Source organism: Clupea harengus, chromosome 20 (assembly GCF_900700415.2).
Source record: "Clupea harengus chromosome 20, Ch_v2.0.2, whole genome shotgun sequence".
NCBI classification, from domain to species: domain Eukaryota; kingdom Metazoa; phylum Chordata; class Actinopteri; order Clupeiformes; family Clupeidae; genus Clupea; species Clupea harengus.
The window spans coordinates 21407678-21430612 of record NC_045171.1 but is presented as its reverse complement, the minus strand read 5'-3'; the positions used below and the strand labels follow the sequence as shown (position 1 = coordinate 21430612).

Sequence of the window (22935 nt, the reverse complement as noted above, 5' to 3'; positions counted from 1 at the left end):
CATGGCTAACAGCTAGCACATCAAAACGAGCACTGTTCTGTTTCCCATGCCTTCTTTTTCGAATTGGTACTAATGCAGACTCAGTTCGGACAACGGATGGATTCAAAGACCTGAAGCATCTGGAAGAAAGAACAGTGAAACACGAAAGCTATAAACCCTATAATCAATTGCGCCCTGCAATTGGGAATATTGGGGCAGGTCAACATCATGGCACAGCTAGATCGTGCATATCAGCGAAACATTTTAGAGCACAACAAACAGACGGTGGAGAATCGTTATGTACTGGGGAGGCTGATATCGTGCATAAAGCTCTGTGGGAAGTGCGAAGTTTGAGACGATGTGCGAGGGCAACACCAGGCTGCAAAGACACTACGATTCTGTGAGTCAAACTTTTTTTTTTGGAGCTGATGGATGTATCAATGCAATCTGCAAGAACAAAGTTTCGTTAATTTAGCAGCATGTTTTGTTGCTGTTATTTGTTTCAGTTGTGCCTTTTGCTTCATATTGTGTACCACACGTGTGCCACAAGCTTAATAAATTATGCAAGTTATTTGAGCTATGTGTCTGTCAAATGTTTTTACTTTGTTGCAATCATTTTACTTTAATTCTGTATTATAGGCAACATCTTTGTGTCGCGCTGAAGCATGTGACATGTATTTGAAATAGGATGTCTGCTCCCTGCTGGCACTCAAAATGCAGCCCATAGCATATCTTACTGTAATCGTACTTACACCATGCAATACTTCTTAAACATTGTATTACTACTACCTCATTCACTTCATTTCATTCCACTTATTACCACCACTAATACTTACACCTGCACTTTTTATATACTTATCATATCTACACTTCTTACCTCAATTGCTGCTAGTCCCAATTCTGTTCATATTACATATCTATTTCTTACTGTACATATGTATTTATTCACTTACTCCACTTTACATATGCACAAACTCTGCACTTTTTTGCTATTTTGCACTTCTGGTTGGATGCTAAACTGCATTTCGTTGTCTTAGTACTTGTACTCTGTGCAATGACAATAAATTTGAATCTTATCTAATCTAAACTGGTCTATATAGGCCTACTGCTTATAATAATCAGCTACCTCTATTTTTGTGGCGGTGACATGACGTCATACAAAATTGCCCCACCAGAAATGTCAGGCTAAAATCGCCACTGTTACAGAGCATATCATTATTGTAGAAAATGATTAAGGTGGACTCATGATAAGAATAGAGAGAATCACACACAATTTCTTTTCACTGCCTCAATTGATTGAATATCTGATTATGAATATACATACATACATACATACTGATCCTCCCATACACAGATTCGCACACACATATTCAAACTCCTACTTCTATATGGTCATCTAGACATACATGTATATACACATATATAGTACATGATACATAAGTGCATACAGTACATATATCCTCATAAGTATCTATTAATTCGTATAGATACTCTTTGGGCTTGTTTTTATCTACTTATTCTGAAAGTGTTGAGATAATTATTTTCGCTAGCAAGAACTCATTTGATTATGCATACATTTAAAGAAATATAATCTGATTGATTGGGGTGATGAGGCACTTAAAATTAGCCTATACATTTTCCCAACACTTACGCATTTAACTTGTCTGCAATATTTTGCCATGCTTCTTGTCTAGCCCTCACAGCGGTGGTGGTGTTAGATTTTGCCATGATTATGGTCTTCAACTCCTCATATGCGTTCATGATCATCTCCTACTTGCCAGCGGAGAAAAAAGAGGCTCTTTCTTTGAGTTTATTTGCCATTGTACTGTTGGAAAATCCTGGTTTCGGTGATCGAGTCTGGTTCGAATTAACGAGATTGTTTGAGCGCGGATCAGCCTTTGAGAAACTGAGATAGCCTGACTTCAATCATCTGGTTAATTTAAGCTGGCTATTAGCACATTTGATCGACTTAGTTGAACCACGTTCGAGGAACGGGGCCCAGGCGTATTTCGTCAGGTGAAATTTTGTCTTGGGAGGGTGCTCAGAAAAATAAAGTTTGGTTGTCAAGTAGCAAGTTCAGTTGCAGTGCAGCGCCTGGCTGCCAGCGCTGGCGGCTAGGAAGCTAAAGAGCGTATTCTTCGCCGTGACAGGCAAACAGTCAGAATTTCTCCCATTCAATCCCAATGAGAGTGAAACGAATTACGCCTGGTCATATGGCCTGTGTGCACGTACAGTGACAGTCACCGCCAGATTATCGTGTCAGTTTCCGGATTCTCGCTGTTTTGCTGTTCTGGACTTTTGACTAGCGGTTAGGAAACCTTTGCTCTGTCTTGCCTATCTGTTTTTTCTGTTCAGCCACGTGAGTCAAGCCAAGTCCCTTTGTACTGCTGTACTACCTTTATCTGGCCTCAGCAGCCTTGACAGTTTCTAACACTGACAATGCCTAACTGCAATAATGACAGTAAAATTAAACTTCTGCCTTGAAGAAACCACAATAAGACATACCTGGAACTGGACTGGGAACATCCTGAGGACTACTGGATTGGTCTGCTCCCCTACAAATATAATTGATTTAATTTAATATCACCGATATGGATATGGGACCAATTGCTATTTTGATTATGCGCAAAAATGAATATTTTGGTCCTACATTTCGCATTCAGTCACCTTCCCCTTCCCAGAGCCTGACTCCTCGAGAAGCTCTGGGTTCAGCTGTGGGCTCTTCTGTTGATCACCTGCGCAGAGGATCTTCACTGTGAAAACCTTGCTGCTCTCTGTAAAATGTTGTCATTTAAGACCCATGCTAAGACAATGCTATAATTCTAGGCTAATAATAATGTTTCTAACACTGACAATGTCTGACAATCAGAATGTCATTATCTACAATAATGACAGTAAAATTAAACTTCTGACTGGACGAAACCACAGTATGACATACCTGGAGCAGGACTGGGAGAAATCAGATCAGTCTCTGCTGGCCTAGAAATATAATTGATTTAATTTGATACCACCAATACGGATGATAATCAATAAAAAAAATGTCAAAACGTCCATCTCTCTATTGTCTGCCAAACATAACTATGAAGTTCTGTCAATCTTGACGTTGTCTTGCTGAAAAATAAATGGCATCATGTTGCCTTTGACAGTAGTTCACAACTGTCAGCTAAATCAACTAAAACTTTCCATTGTAACATGCTGAGTTCTGTTAAAAACAAAACATGTGGAATATTAAGAAATTTGTATTAAAACCAAGTTAATGCCAGAAGTCATGAAACAATTCAAACAAACCAATAACAATACAGCTGCACAAAGACTCTCAGAAAGATGTGTGTGTCATATAAAGAGCGACCAGCCAGAAGGCTGTGTACTGACAAGAACACACACAACAGTAGAGCAGGATGGATGTATAACTCGATTATGCTTGTAAAGGGAAAGGTATTCAGCAGGTTGCAATTCAGCAAATGCACCACTAGATACCAGTAAAAACTGAAACCAAGACACACAACATTTCTCAACGGTATGGCAGGATGTCACTGTATGAACACAACAACAGTTCTCTGAAAATAAACGTTACACTTGTAAAGGGAAGGGTATTCAACATTAAAGATATGTAAAGAAAATAATCTGATTTGCCCACATGCTATATGTGGTTGCACATAAAGATAAAATTGTTCTATCACATCAGATCAGATCAAATGTAAGAATAGGTTTTACAGAGTGACCTCGCCAAATATTTCAAATAATATCAGTTAGCAAGAATGAATCAGTTAGCAAGCTAACTAGATTTAACAGTGCCAAATGCACTATTGGTGGTGTTTGCAAGGAAATTATTTAGTTAGTTAGCTTGCTAGGGCAAGACAAAATCTCTCTATCTGAATTAATTGATTAATTTAAGATTAGCATATGGTCATGGAAGATGATAATAAGTAATAACACCATAATTAGGAAGGCAAACTTACTGTTTGACATGATGCTGTTCTAGACCAAGAGCACTTCTGTGTTCTAAAATAATCTCCAGGCTGCCCTGCTGAAGTACTGGAGTTCTACCGTGCAGAACAGAGTTTATACTGCTGAGGAAGTAGGCGGACCATTATGCAAATACAACCACTATGGGGATTCTATAAAAAAGGATCAGCACACCAAGACCTGTTTCATTTATGCGTAGACGTTCATCTGACACTGAGAGAAAATGGGAGGTTCGTCATCAACTCCATCTACCCCACCTACCCCGTCTACATCATCTACTCCATCTACTCCACCTACCCCATCTATCCCTACAGGTATCAGTTTACTACTCACTGTTGATTTTGGTTCATTTAGAGATTTAGGATTAGTTTTTTTGCATAATGCTACACATTTGTTAAAAAATACATTTTAGACATTCAGAAGCTTAATGTTTTTTTTGTGAGAGTATGAGGTGTGAGAGTATGAGGTTTTAGCCATAGGCATCCATAGCTATGATGTTGAGAATACTGGGTATTCTTGCTATTCCACACAAAAAGATATGTATGTTCCACAAGATGTGTGTAGTACATTTGTGTATTTTTCATTTTTCAACCATATAGCAAAGGTAAACCTTGTTTGTTGTTCCGTGGTTTAGTTGAAAATGAACAATAACTTCTCCCCTTCTCTTCAAATTCAACTTTATCTTCTAAATGTGCAATTGTAGCAAATCTAACATTCAATCTAAATAACACTGCAACAGCTACTGCAGCAGTATATCAACCTATATACAGTATTACTGAGGTAAATGAGATAGAGTGTGTATGTTGATATGTATGTTGTTTATAGGTGAACCCCTGAGGATTGTGCTGATTGGAAAGACTGGAGTGGGGAAGAGTGCTGTGGGGAACACCATTCTGGGGAGAAAAGAGTTTACCTCAGAGCCTTCTGCCAACTCTGTCACACAAACTTGTAACAGAGAGGCTTTGTTTTCTCCCAGAAAGATTGAGGTGATTGATACACCTGGTATTTTAGAAACTGACAGAGATCCAGATGATGTTAAAGATGAGATAGTGAAGTGCATTAAATACTCATGTCCAGGGCCCCACGCATTCCTGCTGGTGATTGCGGTGGGCCGCTTCACTAAGGAGGAGCAGAATGCAGTCAGGGCCTTACAGAAGATCTTTGGGGAAAAGGCTGCAGACTACATGATTGTCCTGTTCACTCGTGCTGATGAACTTAGGGATCAGACTATCAATGACTATGTGGTCCAAGGTCACACCAAACTGAGAGAAGTGGTACAGAGCTGTGGTGGACGATTCCATGCATTTAACAACAGCAGCAGTAACCGCACTCAGGTTGTTGAGCTGGTGAAGAAAATAGATGAGATGGTGAAAGCAAATGGGGGAGGTCACTTCACTGATGAGATGTACGAAGAGACACAGAGAGTCATGACAGAAAGAAATCTCTCCTCTAGCTCACCTGAGTTAGACAGGTATCTTCCTTTCTTACCGCTCCTGCGGAATACAGTGAAAGCCTTTCTACAGGTTCTGACTGAAGACTGAGGATAATTTGATCATGCATCAAGTGATTCTGTAATATGGTTGGGCATCTTAGGTGGTTATTAAAAGGTTTTATGATATTGATGTAAGATTATGGTAATCCACTTACTGAAGTCTGACACATTGTTCTGCAATATCCAAGTACATTTTTCATAGCTGATTTTATTTTTTCAATTTTATTCATTTTACTCGATTATTTTGTTGTATGAGTGTGTATTTCATTAAGATGTTTAAAATAACTTGTTGATGGTGAATTAGGTGATGTTTTGGTATCCAAATGTTCCAATGAGCTAATGATGACTGAAATATCTTAAAGTGATTATAGTTTGCTTGTTTGACTTATATAACCAATGCAAAATTCTGTGTTTAGAATTACGTCAATATGATCTCTACGTCAATCAACCAATCAATCAATCAATCAGTCAAACCTTATTTGTACAGCGTATTTCATACCAGGAGGAAAAAGGGGGGGGGGGGATTACAAACACTTGTAAAGACATACAGATTTTCTAAAGATAAATAAACAGGAAATGACGTACTAACCACACTGGCACCGTAAAGGACTGCTCAGTATGGTTATTGTCCAACTAAGAGACAGCTGCTGCTAAAGATAAATAAACAACTTTGTCTATGTAATGCATTTCTACCATGTATATTAAAACATTCTTTAAAAACATACTGACTTTTTCTCTTAGCGCTACTTCTCACTGTCAATAGCACATCCAGCTTTATCATGTAGCATGGTTACAAACACTTGTAAAAGGACACAGATTTTCTAGAGATAAATAAACAACTTTGTCTATGTAATGCATTTCTACTATGTATATTAAAACATTCTTTAAAAACATACTGACTTTTTCTCTCAGCACTACTTCTCACTGTCAATAGCACATCCAGCTTCATCATGTAGCATGTCACTGTGACTAAAGTAAACTCATTGATCCAGCTTCATCATGTAGCATGTCACTGTGACTAAAGTAAACTCTCATTGGTCCAGCTTCATCATGTAGCATGCCATTGTGACTAAAGTAAATTCACATTGATACAGCTTCCTTGACACAAATGACTTCCATGGGTTGATTCACATAAAGAGAGCTACACCTTGAATAAACTGAGTGTTTTATTTATCAACAAGTAGCAGAATGGCTAAACTCATTTACAAACATACCCCTGGGTTCTCACAGCTCACAAAAACTAAAATACCATATGATTTTGTACATATCTTTAATACAAACAACGTATTGACTCAAAATAAATGAGTCATCTGACACCATGTTTTTGAGTGTCTTTATTTGCATGGAGAAGATGAATGACAGACTGAAACAAGCTAAACTAATTTAGGAAAGGTAACAGAAGCGTTGCAACCATCGTTCAGTTTCTCAAAAGCATAGTTCCAGTCATCCATTGCAAGGTGGGGAGGGAGCATTCAAGTATTGTAAAACAGTTTAGTGGTACACAGTGTGCTTGTAAGGTTACTATTACAAGGGGAAGTATAGTAATGGAACCGAAAACTACAGTATGTTGATGGTGGCAATTATTTACATTGCAGTAAAATGCTAGCATAGAGTATGGGGTAGAATAAGTGTATGACATTGTGTTGGGGGTGGGTAGGTGTAGACGAGGGTTTCTACAAGTAGATCAGGTGGAGAGACTACAGCAGCATTCCACAGCGAAGATAGTGTAAATATTTTATAGGAGGGGAAGAAAGAGACAAAGTAAGTGGCTTGAGTTCGGCTGCCAATACGTGTATACAGTGCCTCCCATAAGCATTCTCCCCCTTGGATGTTCTACCATTTTATTGCTTTTATAAATCTTGTCAAAAAAGCCAACTTATATTGACCATGATTGATTTATAAAAGCAATACAAGGGTAAAACATCCAAGGGGGTGAATACTTATGGGAGGCACTGAATGTACTTGAATGGATATGGTGATGAGAAACAATGTTTCCACAGCCGTCAACATTTGCGAGCGAAGGTCACGCTATAAGAGAGAGAACATTTGGTTAGTAGACATCAATTTGATGAACAGATAAGGAGATACATTTTTCAAACAAGGTGAACCTCTCCCCACTGGGGAATGTAGAAGACAATGCTGTAAGGAAGGGAAATCAACCACATCCGTCACCTACGTTTCATCAAGCGCACAAACACAAACAACATGGACTTAAGTCACGTTGCAGCTACAAGCTCACACGTGTTTCTAAAACTAGGCCTCATTCTATCTCTTCTCTAAGCTCAAATGGGAAAAACACACACATTCTTCTAGAACTTCATGGATGTTGCAAAGGCAAGGCAAGTTTATTTAAAAAAAAAAGTAAATTAATGAAAAGTAGAGTGCCAGTTAACAAACAGCATCTGAGAACGGTTGGGTCTAAAGTCTAGATTTGAAACTGGTTACAGTTGGAATACATTTGATGTCATCAGGAAGTTGGTTTCAGAGCTGAGCAGCATAGCAGCTAAAGCTGCTTCACCATTGTTATGGCAGCAGATCCAATATCTGTATCATCTTTTAAAGCACTCGGGGAAAGTATTGAACGCGTGCAAAAGCTTAAAAGTTTAAATTTCTTTATCTTCTTAAAGATTCAGGTATCCATGTACATACATAAATAAATGATTCTTATATATCTGTCTTAACACAATTAATCTAGCACGGTCCAAAAACTGTGAACCTCCGTGCTTCTCCGTTCCTTCTAACTAAGCGTGCTCTCTTCACATGGTCAAAACAACGTGTCAAAATAAGAGTCTCTACTTTACAGAGATTTTCATTATAATAACAAGGTAATACAAAATAATATTATTCCAGAAATAATACACATCGTATTTATGGCTCTAACAACCATGTTAAGTTCTAACAGTAGGTATTAACAAAAGATTTCTCTCCGGTGATCTAAGAGATCTGGCAGGTGTATACTGCTGAAACATTCATGAGAGGTAATTTAGTCCGATTTAGTTACTTATAAACAAGCAGCAGAGTGATTGATTATTTGGTATATCAATTTGGTAATCCATTTACCAAGACCCACTATAATTGATCTGTTGTTTAATGAGCTGCTGCAGTTGGATTAGGGCCTCCATGTCTTTTCTCACATTTATGCGGGATGTTCCGACCCGAACAATGAAACTACGTAGTTCACAGCCTGGATAGCTAGTGGGAACGACAGGTGTCTTTATCTGTCCTTCACATGACCACATACAATCAACATTCATTTGAAAGTGATACCAAATGTAGTTGCTCAGAACAATGAACCTCAAAAAGTGTCAAATGTGTTGCATAATGTTGCTTTAAATTACATACAGCTATTTCATAAACCGGCCTGCTGCCTGCCCCCAAAGTTAATATAATGCAGAGAGAGAGAGAGAAACTGTGAAACACCAATAATTCAGAAAGAAATATTGAAAGAGAAACACATTTCTTGGTAGCTTATGGTTAACTTCTACTCATCTGTCATACAGAAGAATGTCATGTTCCTTTTACTCTGCTGTCACTGTTTAATATTTGATTATGAAGCGGCCATCATGATGTGAATGTGTGTCATGTCATTGGAAAGGTTCAGAAAACCATGTGCTGCATTTGATAATCAAAAGATGGACTGCATCCCTACAACCTCATGGGAGGATATCAGGAGAAAATCCTCCAAGCAAACCCAGTCTGTACGCATTGATTAACAAATAAAGATCGAAAGCTTAGTCATGTCCAGTTTTGCACACATGTAGTGTGAGTGTGTTTCTCTGAATCTGCGCTGTTGGGTCATGTTTGCTTTTTGAGTTCTGAGTTTGTTTATTTTATTTCCCCACTTATCTGTAGGGAGCAGGGTGTGGGGCATGGGTGAAGTGGGGATTAACATTTTTACTGGGGGTGTGACACCTCCCCCTGTCTCTGTGACGCCACTGCGTGCCACTAGTTGTTGTCAGCAAGGAAATAGCAGTTCAGGCAGTTCAGAGGCATTCGTGCATAAAGACATGCTGGTATTGAGGAGTTGGACAGAGTTCACTTGCCTGTCTGAGTTCTCATCTGATTAGCCTACCCAACCCTGAAAGACATTCTGGACATTCCAGTATATCTGCAAGTCATGCATCTCATCACAGGAAAGTCCTAGTCTAGATCAACTGATGATCAGAGAAAAACAATGTTAAAAAAAGAAAAAAAAAAACTTGAAATGCAGACATCTCTGCAGCCTTAAGAGATACCATGCTGGAAAGAAGGACTTGAAATATCCAATATTTTACTGATGCTGGTTTTATAGGTTTATGCATCTTATTTACTGTAATGATAAAAGAGGAATAATCAAACATTTGTATTTTTATGGGTGGGATGGTTGTATGGGGAGAGGTGTGGACAGGGGTTGGGATGCCCCCAATCCTTGGGGCTATGAAGTGACCCCCCCCCCCCCCCCCCCCCCTCCAATATATCACTGCAAGCACAAGCATGTCATTTCAGTAATGTTACTACAGTCTAGTGATAATAGTGTGGTAATATGTGGTAATAGAATCACTTGTTAGGAGTGTATGTGTTTAATGCTATAATGGAGAGAGTATGTGTTCAGCAATGCTTGAAAGGTGTGTAGCGTGGAACGTGTAGCAGATGATGTGTGAATAACTGTGTACTACCTTGTTGTGTTTGTTATGGGGTGTCTCCCAGGGTTCCATGCGCGAATGTTGATGTTATAATGTGGTGTGGTGGTGATTGGTGTGTTTTTGTTTGGTGATTGGGAGTCAGTGTGTATAAATGATGTAGTATGATTTCACTGGTGTAGCGTCTTCGTCTACCCTGAGCCTGTAAAATGTGTGTGTGTATATGCCCTCTCCATTTACCATTCTGTATTAGAATGCCTCTGACTTTGGTTAATAAACGGCAGGTAAGCCAAAGATACACCTGACTCCACCAGATCATTACATTACCATGGCAAGAGTCGGTGTCCAGCACTGCTTGAAAGGTGTTTTAAAGCTATCATGACAGCTACTTTTGGTGCTACTTGTAAAGTATTCCCCCTCTGGAATTGCTCTTGACAAACGTTCAAAAGCCCTCCTGTATTTGTTTGGCTTATGCCTTTAGAGTTTACGGTGTTACAGTGCACCTCAGAGAGCAATCTGAAAAAACTGGTCACAACAGACTGAATATATAAATACACAATTACAATACCACACGCTTTTCTAAAGGTTTCCGAAACAGTGGACCGAAGAATTGCACATTGTATTTTAAGTGCTAGAATGTAGAACTTCGCTGTTCAGTAAGGACACACATCATACACAACATTTTGTAGTTTTTCTGTGAAACTTCTAAATTATTTCATGTCGGGCAGACTTCCCACACAAGAACTTCCGTTGTCTCTGGTGTAAACTGTGTGGTTTGCTCTATTGTAGATCAATTACTGAGCTCCATGCAAAGATCAATGAGGTATGGTTGAATCATTGTGATTGGCTGATAAAAAAATACTTTATTGCCACATCCATTAATTGCTGAACCCATTTATGCTTGATTGCACCCTGTTGTGTGAAAGAAATTAGCAAATGTAGGTTCTCACTGCACGGTTGCTGATTATCAAGTAATTTACACAGATGTAACATTATCCCCATATATATAAACATTCAATATATGTTTACATTTGAAAGAGTAAACACTGCGTGCTTTAGAACAAACACCACCCTTTATCAGTTTTTTGCAACTTTGGCCAGCTGTCACTCTTACTGTACTGTACAATATAAACGAGTTTGCTAAAAAGCCAACCAAAATATATTTAATCGTACATACACATTTTTTATATATATGATTCCTGACTACATGCACAATTATTATTGCGGTCTTTAACATGTTTTTTAAGCAATGATGCAACTATTACCATTGAAGACTCTGGCTTTATCAAGGTCCAGTATCAGTTTAGCTATCTTCTCCAGCAGCTCTTTGGCCTGCCCAGCAGCAGCTGATTGATCAGTATTGTTCATCACCTGATATCTGTTACCGCAATGCTTAGTGAGCTCCTGAAGGTCAGCATTTGTGTTCTTGAGATAACTGTCAATACTACCCTCTTTCAGGTCATCCCCACGTGTGAAGAGGATGATGGCTCTGTCCCTTACTGTGGTCTGCAGTGCTTTCTCTAACCTCTCTAAAATGTCTCTCTCTCCCTCAGTGAAGCGGCCAATCTGAATGACCAGCAGGTACACACACAGACTACCCTCTCTGCACAGCTCTCTGCACCTCAGAATGTCTGTGCTTTTCTCCTTAAGAGTGTCATCAAAGAAGTATGGAGTGTCGATAATTTTAACACGTGTTCTACGGATGCGCTTTTTCATCATCTTACACTCAGTGGTGACAGGCTTGGAGCTGGGCTCTGATGTGAAAGCCTTCCATCCCAGGATGGTGTTCCCACTGGCACTCTTCCCAGAGCCCGACTCTCCCAAAAGAATGATATTCAGTGATGGTTTGCTGGACCTGTGGCCTGAAAGAATAAAAATGAGGGCTTACACAGGTCACTGACTAAGCAATGCAAATCTAATACTATCACAATGTCTAATCTTCCAGATAAAAAATATGAGAAAAGATTGGTCAGAATATTGCTGTTTATGTTGGCAGTATATTTCCGCGTTTTAATAATCCACTTTCTCTGCCAGTCCTCATCAAAATGATTAGTGTTCTGTCTGTACTTGCATATGGTTCGTCTCACAGGGTGATTCCAACCTTTTGAGTGGTTGTGTGTGTTGTATGTGTGTATATGTTTAAGTGCTTTCAAAATGAACATGCACATTTTTGCAATTAATTTGAAATATTTTTAACACGTGTTAAAAAAAATACAATTATCACAGCTGCCTGGGTTCTGGGAGTATTCGATGTACACCTGACACTTAGTTTAATTCACAAGCTTGCAAGTTTACTGAGCAGTTAAATTCACAACTAACTCGGCCACAAAGATAGAATTAAAACAATACATTTTAGTGACAAGGGGTACGGTGCACGGGTAGACAATCAACATATATAGGCAAACAATCCCAAAGAGAAGAGGTAAGAGGGTAATCCGTAATACAGGCAGAGGTCGGCAACACAAATAAATCAATTAACATGGAGAAATCGCTTATCGCTAGAAACGCAAGGAACACAGGGGTAATAACCATGACAATACAATGATAACAATGATCACTAGAAACACTGGTAAAAAACAATGACGAGAACGCAAGACACCAGAACACACAAACTAAATACAATGGGTAAAGAGGGACCGCTGGGACAATCAGGGCGGGGCACACAATCAACAAGGCGGGGGACACACAAGGGCAGGGCATGAGGAGTCTGACACAAGGAGACATGGGTAAACAAACACAAAACCGAAGAACAAATGACAACACAAGGAAAACGAACTAAGAAACTAAGCTTGACACGCCAACCCTCTTCCATTCCGCTTGTCACATGGAGGGTCCACACTTTGTATGTTGTTAATTGATAAGTAAAAACTATTCATGTCATTTTGAAATAATCATTGCTTTACAGTACAGCATTGCTTCAAACATGCCTAATACTTTTGCATAGTACTATATATATATATATAGGCCAAAGAACTCTGTGTGCTTTAGTTCTGACCTTACACCTTTTGTGTTTACTTCTAGTCTGTTTGTTTTTCGCGCCATTTTCTGTTCCCAGTGATCAGTGATTTCTGTTCCCAGTGATAAGTGACCAATGACCAATGACCCTAGTATTTATACCTGGCCCTGTGGCAGACTCATCACTGAGTCTTAGTGGTCTGTGTATCTGAAGTCACCATGCTGAAGTTACAGCTTGTCTCTTTTTTATGTGGATGTTCCTGTTTCTTTCTTTATTGTTTAGCAGTTAGATGTTTTTTTTTTTTTTCACTCGTTCTGGAGCTTACATCCACCCTATCTGCCCTAAAGGTCTGCACTTGGGTCCTACCTTTGCTCAGCGTTTTCAACATTGTTTTAGAAATCCAGTGGCCCGGGTTCAATGCCTGACTCCAGCCTGACAGATCTAGATATATAGATAGACAGATTGATAGATAGATAGATATAGAGATAAATAGATAGAGATGGATAGAGAGATAGATAGAGAGATAAATAGATAGAGAGATAGGTAGATAGAGAGATAAATAGATAGAGAGAAGGATAGATATATAGAGAGATATTGCACTTGTCTGCAAAGTCAATAGCTGCAATAGGACTAAGTGTCACTTTGTTGTCTTTATGACAAATATGTTAAATAAATACAGTCTATATGTACTTCCAAGATAATATAATAAGTAAAGTATGATTTTAATGTAATGTACCTGCATGTAACGGACGTTTGGCCTTGGAAAAGGTTTTTTTGTGAGCATGGCTGGAGTCTGTGGTAATGTCTTGATGATGCTCTCTTGAGTGCAAAAGGAGAAAAAAACATCACAGTATAATGTAAAGGTCATTCCATGCCACCTCACATATCCCACACTGTGAAAGCATTTCTTATCATTTTGCAGCTGAATGCATATTGGGAACAACACATGTTTGTATCTGTCATTGACCATGTGCCATCAAAAAGAATTTGGATAATACAAAAACTAATTGCCTTTTATAAATACCTCGAAAATGACAAATAGTTGCATAATGTTGCTTTAATAATGACTAAAACGGAACACGTTGGTCTTGCCAGCCAAACAGGCCATACACCGCAACATCGGTATCAAAATTGACTCTATCTCTTGCTCCTTCCAAAACAGCAAGAAATCTAGGTGTCTTTATCGATGACCAACTAACATTCACTGACCACATTGCTTCTGTCTCCCTGTCGTGCCCGCTTTGCGCTATTCAACATCCTATTTATTTTAGGACATCACGACGCCACGTAGAATCGTCACTATACACGTGGAAAGTAATTGTTAATGGTAAAAATATTCTCATATTTATTATTATTATAATTATCTAAATCCGAGGATGTCTGTAGAATTGATTTCTCACAGATTCAGCCCTTAAGAACATGGGCGCACTCCAGTTAACTTCTTTACTTTTTCTTAACTTCGTTCAGGAATTAGGTCCATTGTTATTTGTTTATGTGCATGTCCAATGGTAATCTTTTTCCAACTCCTTCAACGATTACACTATTACCATGCCGCAATTTGATTACCTGTATAAGTCTACAATAATGACCATTGTATCTAGGCCAGACAGCAAATACTAACAGAATCTGAAATCACATAATTAACAGATGAATGAATCATAAAGGGTAAAAAAAAGTATGCCAACACTTACGTTGTGACATTCTCCGCAGCAGACAATTTACGCTACTCCTTCAGTGGGAGCTGAAGAAACGGCAGCCAGCCTTCAACAGCTTTTACTTTTGACGACCTACACCTTGCTTATTTATAGTATGAAAACGGGGTGGTCCTTTGCAAATCGAGTGACTAGATTAGACAAGACAAGGGGACATGTGTGCATTTTTCATCAACTGCAAGACAGAAATGTGCCAGTTACTTAAATTATGATTAAGTGACGATTTCGATTTATGGCTGTTAACGCGAAAGTGTCATTTTAACCACTGAAAAATCATGCTAAAACCTTACAAACACCAGCAACAGCACAGCTGTCACTAATAAAACGCTTGCTAGCATGCCAACTCGTGTCTTTTGGTGATATAGTTGGTGATGTCTGTTATAAAATGTCTGTGGTGAGGTGGTTACAGAACTGCGTAGTTCATAGCCTAAGCCTAGGAACGACGGGTGTATTTATCTGTCCTCCACATATACCATGGACATTATTTTAAAGATGATATCAGTACTAGTTGCTTATAAAAAAAAATGCAACAAACTGTCAGATATATATGCTTTCTGTCCCTTTAATGGTTGTGGAATGGTTATGATTCAAGTACATGCCGGTCGCTGTGAAGAGGTAGAGAAGAAATTGTAGGCTTTATGCGAACTAGTGCTAACCGATAAGTAACAGGTTTTGTGCTAACTAGTGCTGACTGATTATGTGTGGGTTTTAGCTCCGCATTCAACACCATCATCCCGGACCTGCTGAAAAATACAAGTGTCAAAATATCCCTTGGTCTTCCAATATTTTCTGTTTGCTTACGACTAGTTTTGGCTGCAGTTTGCATGACTATACCACCCTCATAGGGGTCATCTCTGGTGGGGATGAGGCTGCTTACAGGTGGGGATGAGGCTGCCTACTGCTGGAGACAGGCCCGGGGTGGGTAATCGGGAGAATCGGGAGAGTTCCCGGTGGGCCGCTTCACTACTGGGCCGGTCGAGAATTTTATTTTTTGACATTTGTCACGTTAGTCCATCTTCTCTTAAAGTAGGCTACACACGTTCCGCATTCTGACACCTCAGCCTCTGCATGGGTTGTACCATGCGAGGGAATTCTCCCCTCCCAAATAGAGTTGGTTGGGTCCATAGCCCGTCTTTTCCTAAAAGTTTTCTCAGACTACCGATAGCTTGGCCGGCCCTACCCCAACGATACGCGTCAGAGAGGATGGATGGGAGGAAGAGGGGCTGAAAAAGCCAGGTTGAAAAAAAGAAAGGCATTGGAGGAGGATGCTGCCAAATGTGCCAAGCTTACCGATTTATTTTCAAGAGGACAAACACAAGTGGCAACTGGCAGGGCCGGAGTGGGGCCACTTTTCAGCCCGGGAATTTCAGGCCCAAGACCGGCCCACTTTTTCTATGGTAGTGGAAATTGGATAAATGAAGCAACAGTTCAGCTCTTACTATTCTGTAGTTTTTTTTAAAATTAATACCATGGTTCAACAAATAATGTAAAGGTTAAATAATAATCCACTTAAACTGAGAAGTTAACAAAAAATATTCCACTATTCCACAAGGATAGGTTGATAAATTAACAAAAGCAGAAATAACTAAATAAAGCATTTGAAACGTATCCCACTCTTCAACAAAGAGGCATATTGAACTAATGTTTACAGTTCAACTCACAGTACAGTATACAGTTACATTGCGAATAGCACCAACAGCATCTACAGCATCAGTAACCGCCTAAGCAGTGCACTGGTTTCAGCCACTTATCTATAACTGTGTCGTTGCTTATAGAAATGAGGATTTTCTTCTCTGTGCACATTAACATGAAAGCCTCCAAGTTGTCCTGACTCAATGAGCTTCGTAGCCTATTCATCACAAATTTTAAGGTTGAGAAGCTTCTCTCAGATGCAACCTGTGTGATGGACAAAGTCACCAGAAACTTATATGCTAACCCAATGATATGATAAGCATCTGTGAGGAGGTTGTACTGTGAGAGTATTAAATGGCAGAAGGGCATATAGCAGGGGTGTCAGACTCAGATTAGGTAGTAGGCCAGATTTGTTGGAATGAGACCTCATCCGGGCCGTCATGGTCATTATCATTTTTCTGCATGGGTATTATATTGTGGTGATTTACTCCTTTACTACACCCACTTCTGAGCAAACAATGCATATTGGTTCATCAAGTACTGCCATATACTGCTCTTTCTTACATTAAATAACTTTAATTCATATTGTTTACTCTGTTATCCTCTCTACCTGTCCCTAAAGTCATGGCCTCCTCATTGCAAATGTCGGGCTCCTCATTTTCAGCAGGATACTGGATTATCTGCTGCTCAGAAGCTACAAAGAAAAGTCATTTTACTGTAGAGTCATTTTACTGCATACACAGATCAAGTTTGAGTTTTGTTATCAATATTTGCATAGTCTATGGATCGCCATATATTGGGTGATATAAAAAGGCTAATATTTTAATTCAATTTATTATTTTGCTTGCGAATAGGTTGATAACGATATTAACCAACGCTACAACGTTAGCCGAATAGTTACGTTGCTAATCATTATGCCTATGTCTCTCTTTACCAGTTGCCACTTGTGTTTGTCCTCTTGAAAATAAATCGGTAAGCTTGGCACATTTGGCAGCATCCTCCTCCAATGCCTTTCTTTTTTTCAACCTGGCTTTTCCAGCCCCTCCTGGCCCCTTCCTCCCATCCATCCACCCTGACGCGTATCGTTGCGGTAGGGCCGGCCCGGCTATCGTCGGTAGCCTATCTGAGAAAACTTTTTTGGGAAAAGACGGGCTATGGACCCAACCAACTCTATTTGGGAGGGGAGAACTTCCTCGCATGGTACAACCCATGCAGAGGCTGCGCTGTCAGAATGCGGAACGTGTGTAGCCTACTTTAAGAGAAGATGGACTAACGTGACAAATGTCAAAAAATGTCATTCTCGACCGGCCCAGAAGTGGAGCGGCCCACCGGGAACTCTCCCGATTCTCCCGATTACCCACCCCGGGCCTGGCAACTGGTAAAGAGAGACATAGGCCTAATGATTAGCAACGTAACTATTAGGCTAACGTTGTAGCGTTGGTTAATATCGTTGTAGCCTTCTCAACCTATTCGCAAGCAAAATATTACCAGAGATGGAGCTTGAAAGCAGGACCTGTTCCTCCTGCAAAAACTGTGCCATTTGTGTCCATTTAATACTTTCACAGTACAACCTCCTCACAGATGCTTATCATGTCATTGGGTTAGCATATAAGTTTCTGTTGACTTTGTCCATCACACAGGTTGCATGTGAGAGAAGCTTCTCAACCTTAAAATTTGTGAAGAATAGGCTACGAAGCTCATTGAGTCAGGACAACTTGGAGGCTTTCATGTTAATGTGCACAGAGAAGGAAATCCTCATGTCTATAAGCAACGACACAGTTATAGATAAAGTGGCTGAAACCAGTGCACTGCTTAGGCGGTAACTGATGCTGTAGATGCTGTTGGTGCTATTCGCAATGTAACTGTATACTGTACTGTGAGTTGAACTGTAAACATTAGTTCGATATGCCTCTTTGTTGAAGAGTGGGATACGTTTCAAATGCTTTATTTATTAATTTCTGCTTTTGTTAATTTATCAACCTATCCTTGTGGAATAGTGGAATATTTTTATACTTCTCAGCTTAAGTGGATTATTATTTAACCTTTACATTATTTGTTGAACCATGGTATTAATAAAGAGAAAACTACAGGATAATAAGAGCTGAACTGTTGCTTCATTTATCCAATTTCCACTACCATGGAAAAAGTGGGCCGGTCTTGGGCCTGAAATTCCCGGGCTGAAAAGTGGCCCCACTCCGGCCCTGGCTGGAGATGAGGCTGCCTACAGGTGCGGATGAGGCAGGGCAGGTGCGGATGAGAAATAGTGGCTTAGTTTTGCTTTTCTTGGATAAGTTTGGGGACAGGTTATAGGCGTAAAAGAGCAAGGGGTTTTGGAAAAAAATGACCTAATTTCAGAAAATGTGTGTAAAGCAATCTCAAAAAACTTTAAAAAGTGTCCAGTGTGTCCAAAGCGATGCCTTAGAATGTGCATGTAAGCGTAATGGTACACAAAGAACACTTTACTCCCAACAGCTGAAACATATTGACATTTCTGTGCTGTATGTTAGCTGGTTTAGTTAGTTAGTTTAGTTTACGTTTAACTTTTTAATTCTTTTTTTAAAACTTTTTTTTCAGCCGGCTAGTCTGCTACCAGACGAACAGATCTGATGCAGCATGACTGATCATAACTAGGTCTTCATTACTGCAGCATAGGTATGAGACTTATCATTTCAAGCCGAACATCAAAGTCTTTTTACAGCATTTGCCTACCCAGTATTCCAAAGTGCTCTATAGAGAAACACATAGAAATGACCCTATGTCCATGATGCTTAAAGTGCTCTATAGAGAAACACATAGAAATTACCCTATGTCCATGATGTTTAAAGTGCTCTATACGCAAAACATAGAAACTTTTGGAACTGGTATGTATTCTATCTAGCATTTTGAACTGCAGGCCTCACAGGCAATCTCATTTCTCTCTCTCTACCGTCATCTAGTGGCCATCAGATTGGTGGCACACAGCAGGAAGTGGTCATGTTTGCTCACGTCCACAGACCTCAGGATCAGAGTGAGAATGACAGCTAATCTCCATTGGCACTCACACTTCCTGCACACGGCTCATACTGGACTTGTTTAGCTTAGCTAAAATTAGATTAGCTTCCTTGTGATTTCCACTGGTGTGACTCTCTATTCGTGACACTCGCCTGGCTGACACTCTCCATAGTGACACTCTCCATAGTGACACATGCCATGGTGCCTGATGGTGTCCCCACACATGCTGGACTCATGGGTCAGGCTCAGGGACGATTAGTTTCAAATCCACTCAGAGTTCACAAGGGCTCTGCTTGGAGTTATACATTTCATTTCTCATTTCAAAATGATTATATGAAGTAAAGAACACACAGAATGTGAATTAGGATGCACACGGCTGCCAGTGCCCACCTATGAGTGCTGGGAATGACATCAGGTGATGTGTCAGGGGCATGGGATACAGCTGCTGTTCGGTTCTGACGGTTCTGGACACACTACTGTGGTTCTGAATAGTTTGGACACAATCATATGGTTCTGAAAGGCCTAGATACAAGTACATGCTTCTGAGAGTTCTGGACAAAATCATATGGTTCTGAACAAGAGAGAGAGAGCGAGAATGAGTGTTTTGTGAGATATGTGCGTGTGTCTGTGTATGTGAGTATTCTCACTTGATATGTGTGTGTGTGTGCATGTATGTGTGTCTGTGCGTTTTCACGTTTTGTGGACATTATCTTCTGTGCTTTACCTGATTTGTGCTTAGATCTCGTGTTTTAGTATCCAGTAATTTTGTTTTATTCCCAATTATCTCACCGTTCCCTCGGCTTTGGTTTTCCAAATAAACTATTACTTATTCTACATCCTGGTGTCTCTTGAGGTCTGTGACACTGGGTTTGTCCTTCTAATCTTTCATATCATTCACTTTTCATAACAGAAATTCAGTGTAACTTGAAGTCAGCAGGTAAGGCCTGTGTCACACTGTCTGCGTTGCGTATGCCTGGCTGTTGCGTTGCGGTACTGCTGCGTCTCAGTTGCGTGTGTGTATTCACACCACTGATGTTTCTGCTGCGGCGCTGCTACTGCCAACCCTGTCTTTCTGCATTGAGTTCAATACACACTGCACACACTGCATCAATACACAATCAGTTTGGTATCATCCATCATTGATGGATGAAAAAAGTAAAAAGTGAAGACCAGAAAGTTGACCAGTTGTAACCAGGAATCAGTCACATGACTTTTAATACCCTCGTTCAGAATCAGGGTGAGAGGGAGAGAGCACAATGGGAAACTTCTAACTTATCAATATAATGTAATCAAAGCCTACGTTGGGTTATTATATAGTACACATGTAGCCTCCACTTTTCAATTGCTAAAATGGTTAAAAACATATTATATTTAACAAGCACTAACAAAAATATCAAAACTGCAGTGAAATGTGTCAGTTTATGTAATGTTGCTGGTATGATGTCAATATCATTATTAAGATTATTGTGATCTTTTCACTGTCTATTTTTGCGTTTCAGCAGGACGGCTGATGTGTCTGTGATTGCACAGAAAGAGAGAGAGAGAGAGAGAGAGAGAGAGAGAGAGAGAGAGAGAGAGAGAGAAAGCAGTATTTTGCATACAGGTAAGATCAGAGTATTTCATTCTAGGTTAAAGAGTGACCTCAGTGAGATAAATGCCGGAAGGATGTGTGTGGGATCCAGGTTGTCAATCTTCAGATTCTACTCAAATATCAGCTGAAGGGAAGAGAAAACATGTCAGTCAAGGGGCGGATAAATATGTGGCAGATAAAGATACTATCAGTACAATAGGTAAGATACAGGTCAGCAGGTAAGATACAGGTCAGTAGGTAAGATACAGGTCAGTAGGTAAGATACAGGTAAGATAAAGATCAATAGGTAAGATACAGGTCAGTAGGTAAGGTACAGGTCAGTAGGTAAGATACAGGTCAGTAGGTAAGATACAGGTAAGATAAAGATCAATAGGTAAGATACAGGTCAGTAGGTAAGGTACAGGTCAGTAGGTAAGATACAGGTCAGTAGGTAAGATACAGGTAAGATAAAGATCAATAGGTAAGATACAGGTCAGTAGGTAAGATACAGGTAAGATAAAGATCAATAGGTAAGATACAGGTCAGTAGGTGAGATACAGGTAAGATACAGGTCAGCAGGTAAGATACAGGTAAGGTACAGGTCAGCAGGTAAGGTGAATGAAGAGTGAAAGGGGATGACAGGGGTTCTGTGATGTTCTGTTTTACTCACTTTGACTGGAGGTGCACTCGTCTCTCCACAGATACTGGCTTCCAACACCTGTGAAGAGAAAACATAGAATCAAAATGACACCATTGTCAAAATGATGTTAAATCAACAACGAAACCATATATGACACATATCCACCTATTATATGTCTGACCACAAGGAGCTCTGTACAGATGGCCAGGGTTAACCATGCCACAGAAAAACCTTTGCATTGTCCCCCTCAATGCCATGCTTACATGCTATTTTTTTAGAAGTGTTTTTTCTTCTATTTCTTGAAATTCTCTTTACATCGACAGCACAGAATAAGTCAAATGCAATAAAAACAGAGAGAAACCATCATCTGTGGCCTTTGCAGTGCTGTAAAATGCTCGTCCAATCAATTTATTTAGCCCGAAATTAAATGATCGGATGGCCTATGTGCCTTTCTACCTACCTACAAGGCAGACATATTGCTCAAGCTAGCGAGATAGTTAAAGGGAAAGAACAGAAACACACACACACACACACTTCTGTACAGATCCACACCATGGCACCATCTAAAGCAATTTACAAAAGCTTACTATGGACAGGAATTGAACCCAGGTTCACCACATTCCCACAGCTTGGTGGAGGAGAACCACAATTTTCAAGGGCTGTGAACCAAAAGGCCTCCATAGTTCAGAAACACCAACTCTGTGACAAGAAACTTCCCAACATGCTGCCTCCTCTCAGTCTAGCTGACAGTAGACCGACCACTCAGCCACAGAAGCCTGTGGGCAGCAAAGGAGATAAGGACGAAGGGTTCTAGAAGCCAGTTCAGTAAAAGCACCCACCATAGGGACAGGAAGCCAGGCCGTTGTTGGTTTGTAGTTGGTGGTGTTGCAGTTAGCATAACTAGCCATGGTTGCTGTGTCTGTTGGTCAGGTAATTATCTGATTTGTTTTTGGGGGATATGTAATTTCCCTGAACTATACAGCCAATGTGGATAGCTACTGATGTAGCAAGGATGACAATTTGCTGCTCTCCTCTCCTCAACGCTCTAGTCTAGGAGCACTCTAGTAGTGCTCCAGTTACATACATTTATATACATACATTTAGTCATTTACCAGACGCTTTTATCCAAAGCGACGTACAAAGTTGACACTGTACGTCCATGTGTTTTGGAGGAGTGGCTTTGGAGAAGGGATTTTTTTGGTTGAATACTGTTAAATCTAGCTTACCCTCGCTGGTTTCTCCAAGATCGCTACCCTACCTTTAATAGTTCATATAGAACACAATAGAACATTCCAACAAGGAGGACAAAAGTCACCAACCGCCTTCCTTGTCTTTTGGTCGGGGAAAGTTCTCAGGGTCCAGACCATTTTGGCCAGGG

General features: G+C 40.0%; 2 protein-coding genes and 1 long non-coding RNA gene across 3 annotated transcripts; 1 reads left to right on the top strand and 2 right to left on the bottom strand.

Moving 5' to 3' along the window:
• Window positions 1–4216: 4216 nt before the first annotated feature.
• Window positions 4217–5486, top strand: LOC105898882 (GTPase IMAP family member 9-like; the record flags this gene model as incomplete). Its single annotated transcript, XM_031586990.2, has 2 exons — window positions 4217–4259; window positions 4771–5486. Coding segments are annotated over 2 exons (759 nt in total), but the record flags the coding sequence as incomplete, so codon positions are not given.
• A 5812-nt stretch (window positions 5487–11298) lies between these two features.
• Window positions 11299–19572, bottom strand: LOC116225157 (GTPase IMAP family member 4-like). Its single transcript, XM_031586989.1, has 3 exons — window positions 19500–19572; window positions 16967–17050; window positions 11299–11918 (listed from the first exon to the last, which is right to left on the bottom strand). The coding sequence occupies exons 1-3, from the start codon at window positions 19570–19572 to the stop codon at window positions 11299–11301; spliced, it is 777 nt and encodes a 258-aa protein (XP_031442849.1).
• Window positions 19573–20904: 1332 nt separating this feature from the next.
• LOC116225286 lies at window positions 20905–22935 on the bottom strand. Its single transcript, XR_004166030.2, has 3 exons — window positions 22877–22935; window positions 21588–21635; window positions 20905–21062 (listed from the first exon to the last, which is right to left on the bottom strand). It is a non-coding gene; the product is annotated as an uncharacterized LOC116225286 (long non-coding RNA).

Excerpts from the sequence above, each read along its gene's own strand:
- LOC116225157 (XM_031586989.1), bottom strand. The coding sequence starts at position 19,572 with ATGTGTGGGGACACCATCAGGCACCATGGCATGTGTCACTATGGAGAG. Across the intron at positions 17,051-19,499 it reads CTATGGAGAGTGTCAGCCAG|CTTCTGAGCAGCAGATAATC; the intron begins GCGAGTGTCACG and ends TTTTCTTTGTAG. Across the intron at positions 11,919-16,966 it reads GGCCATGACTTTAGGGACAG|GCCACAGGTCCAGCAAACCA; the intron begins GTAGAGAGGATA and ends TTATTCTTTCAG.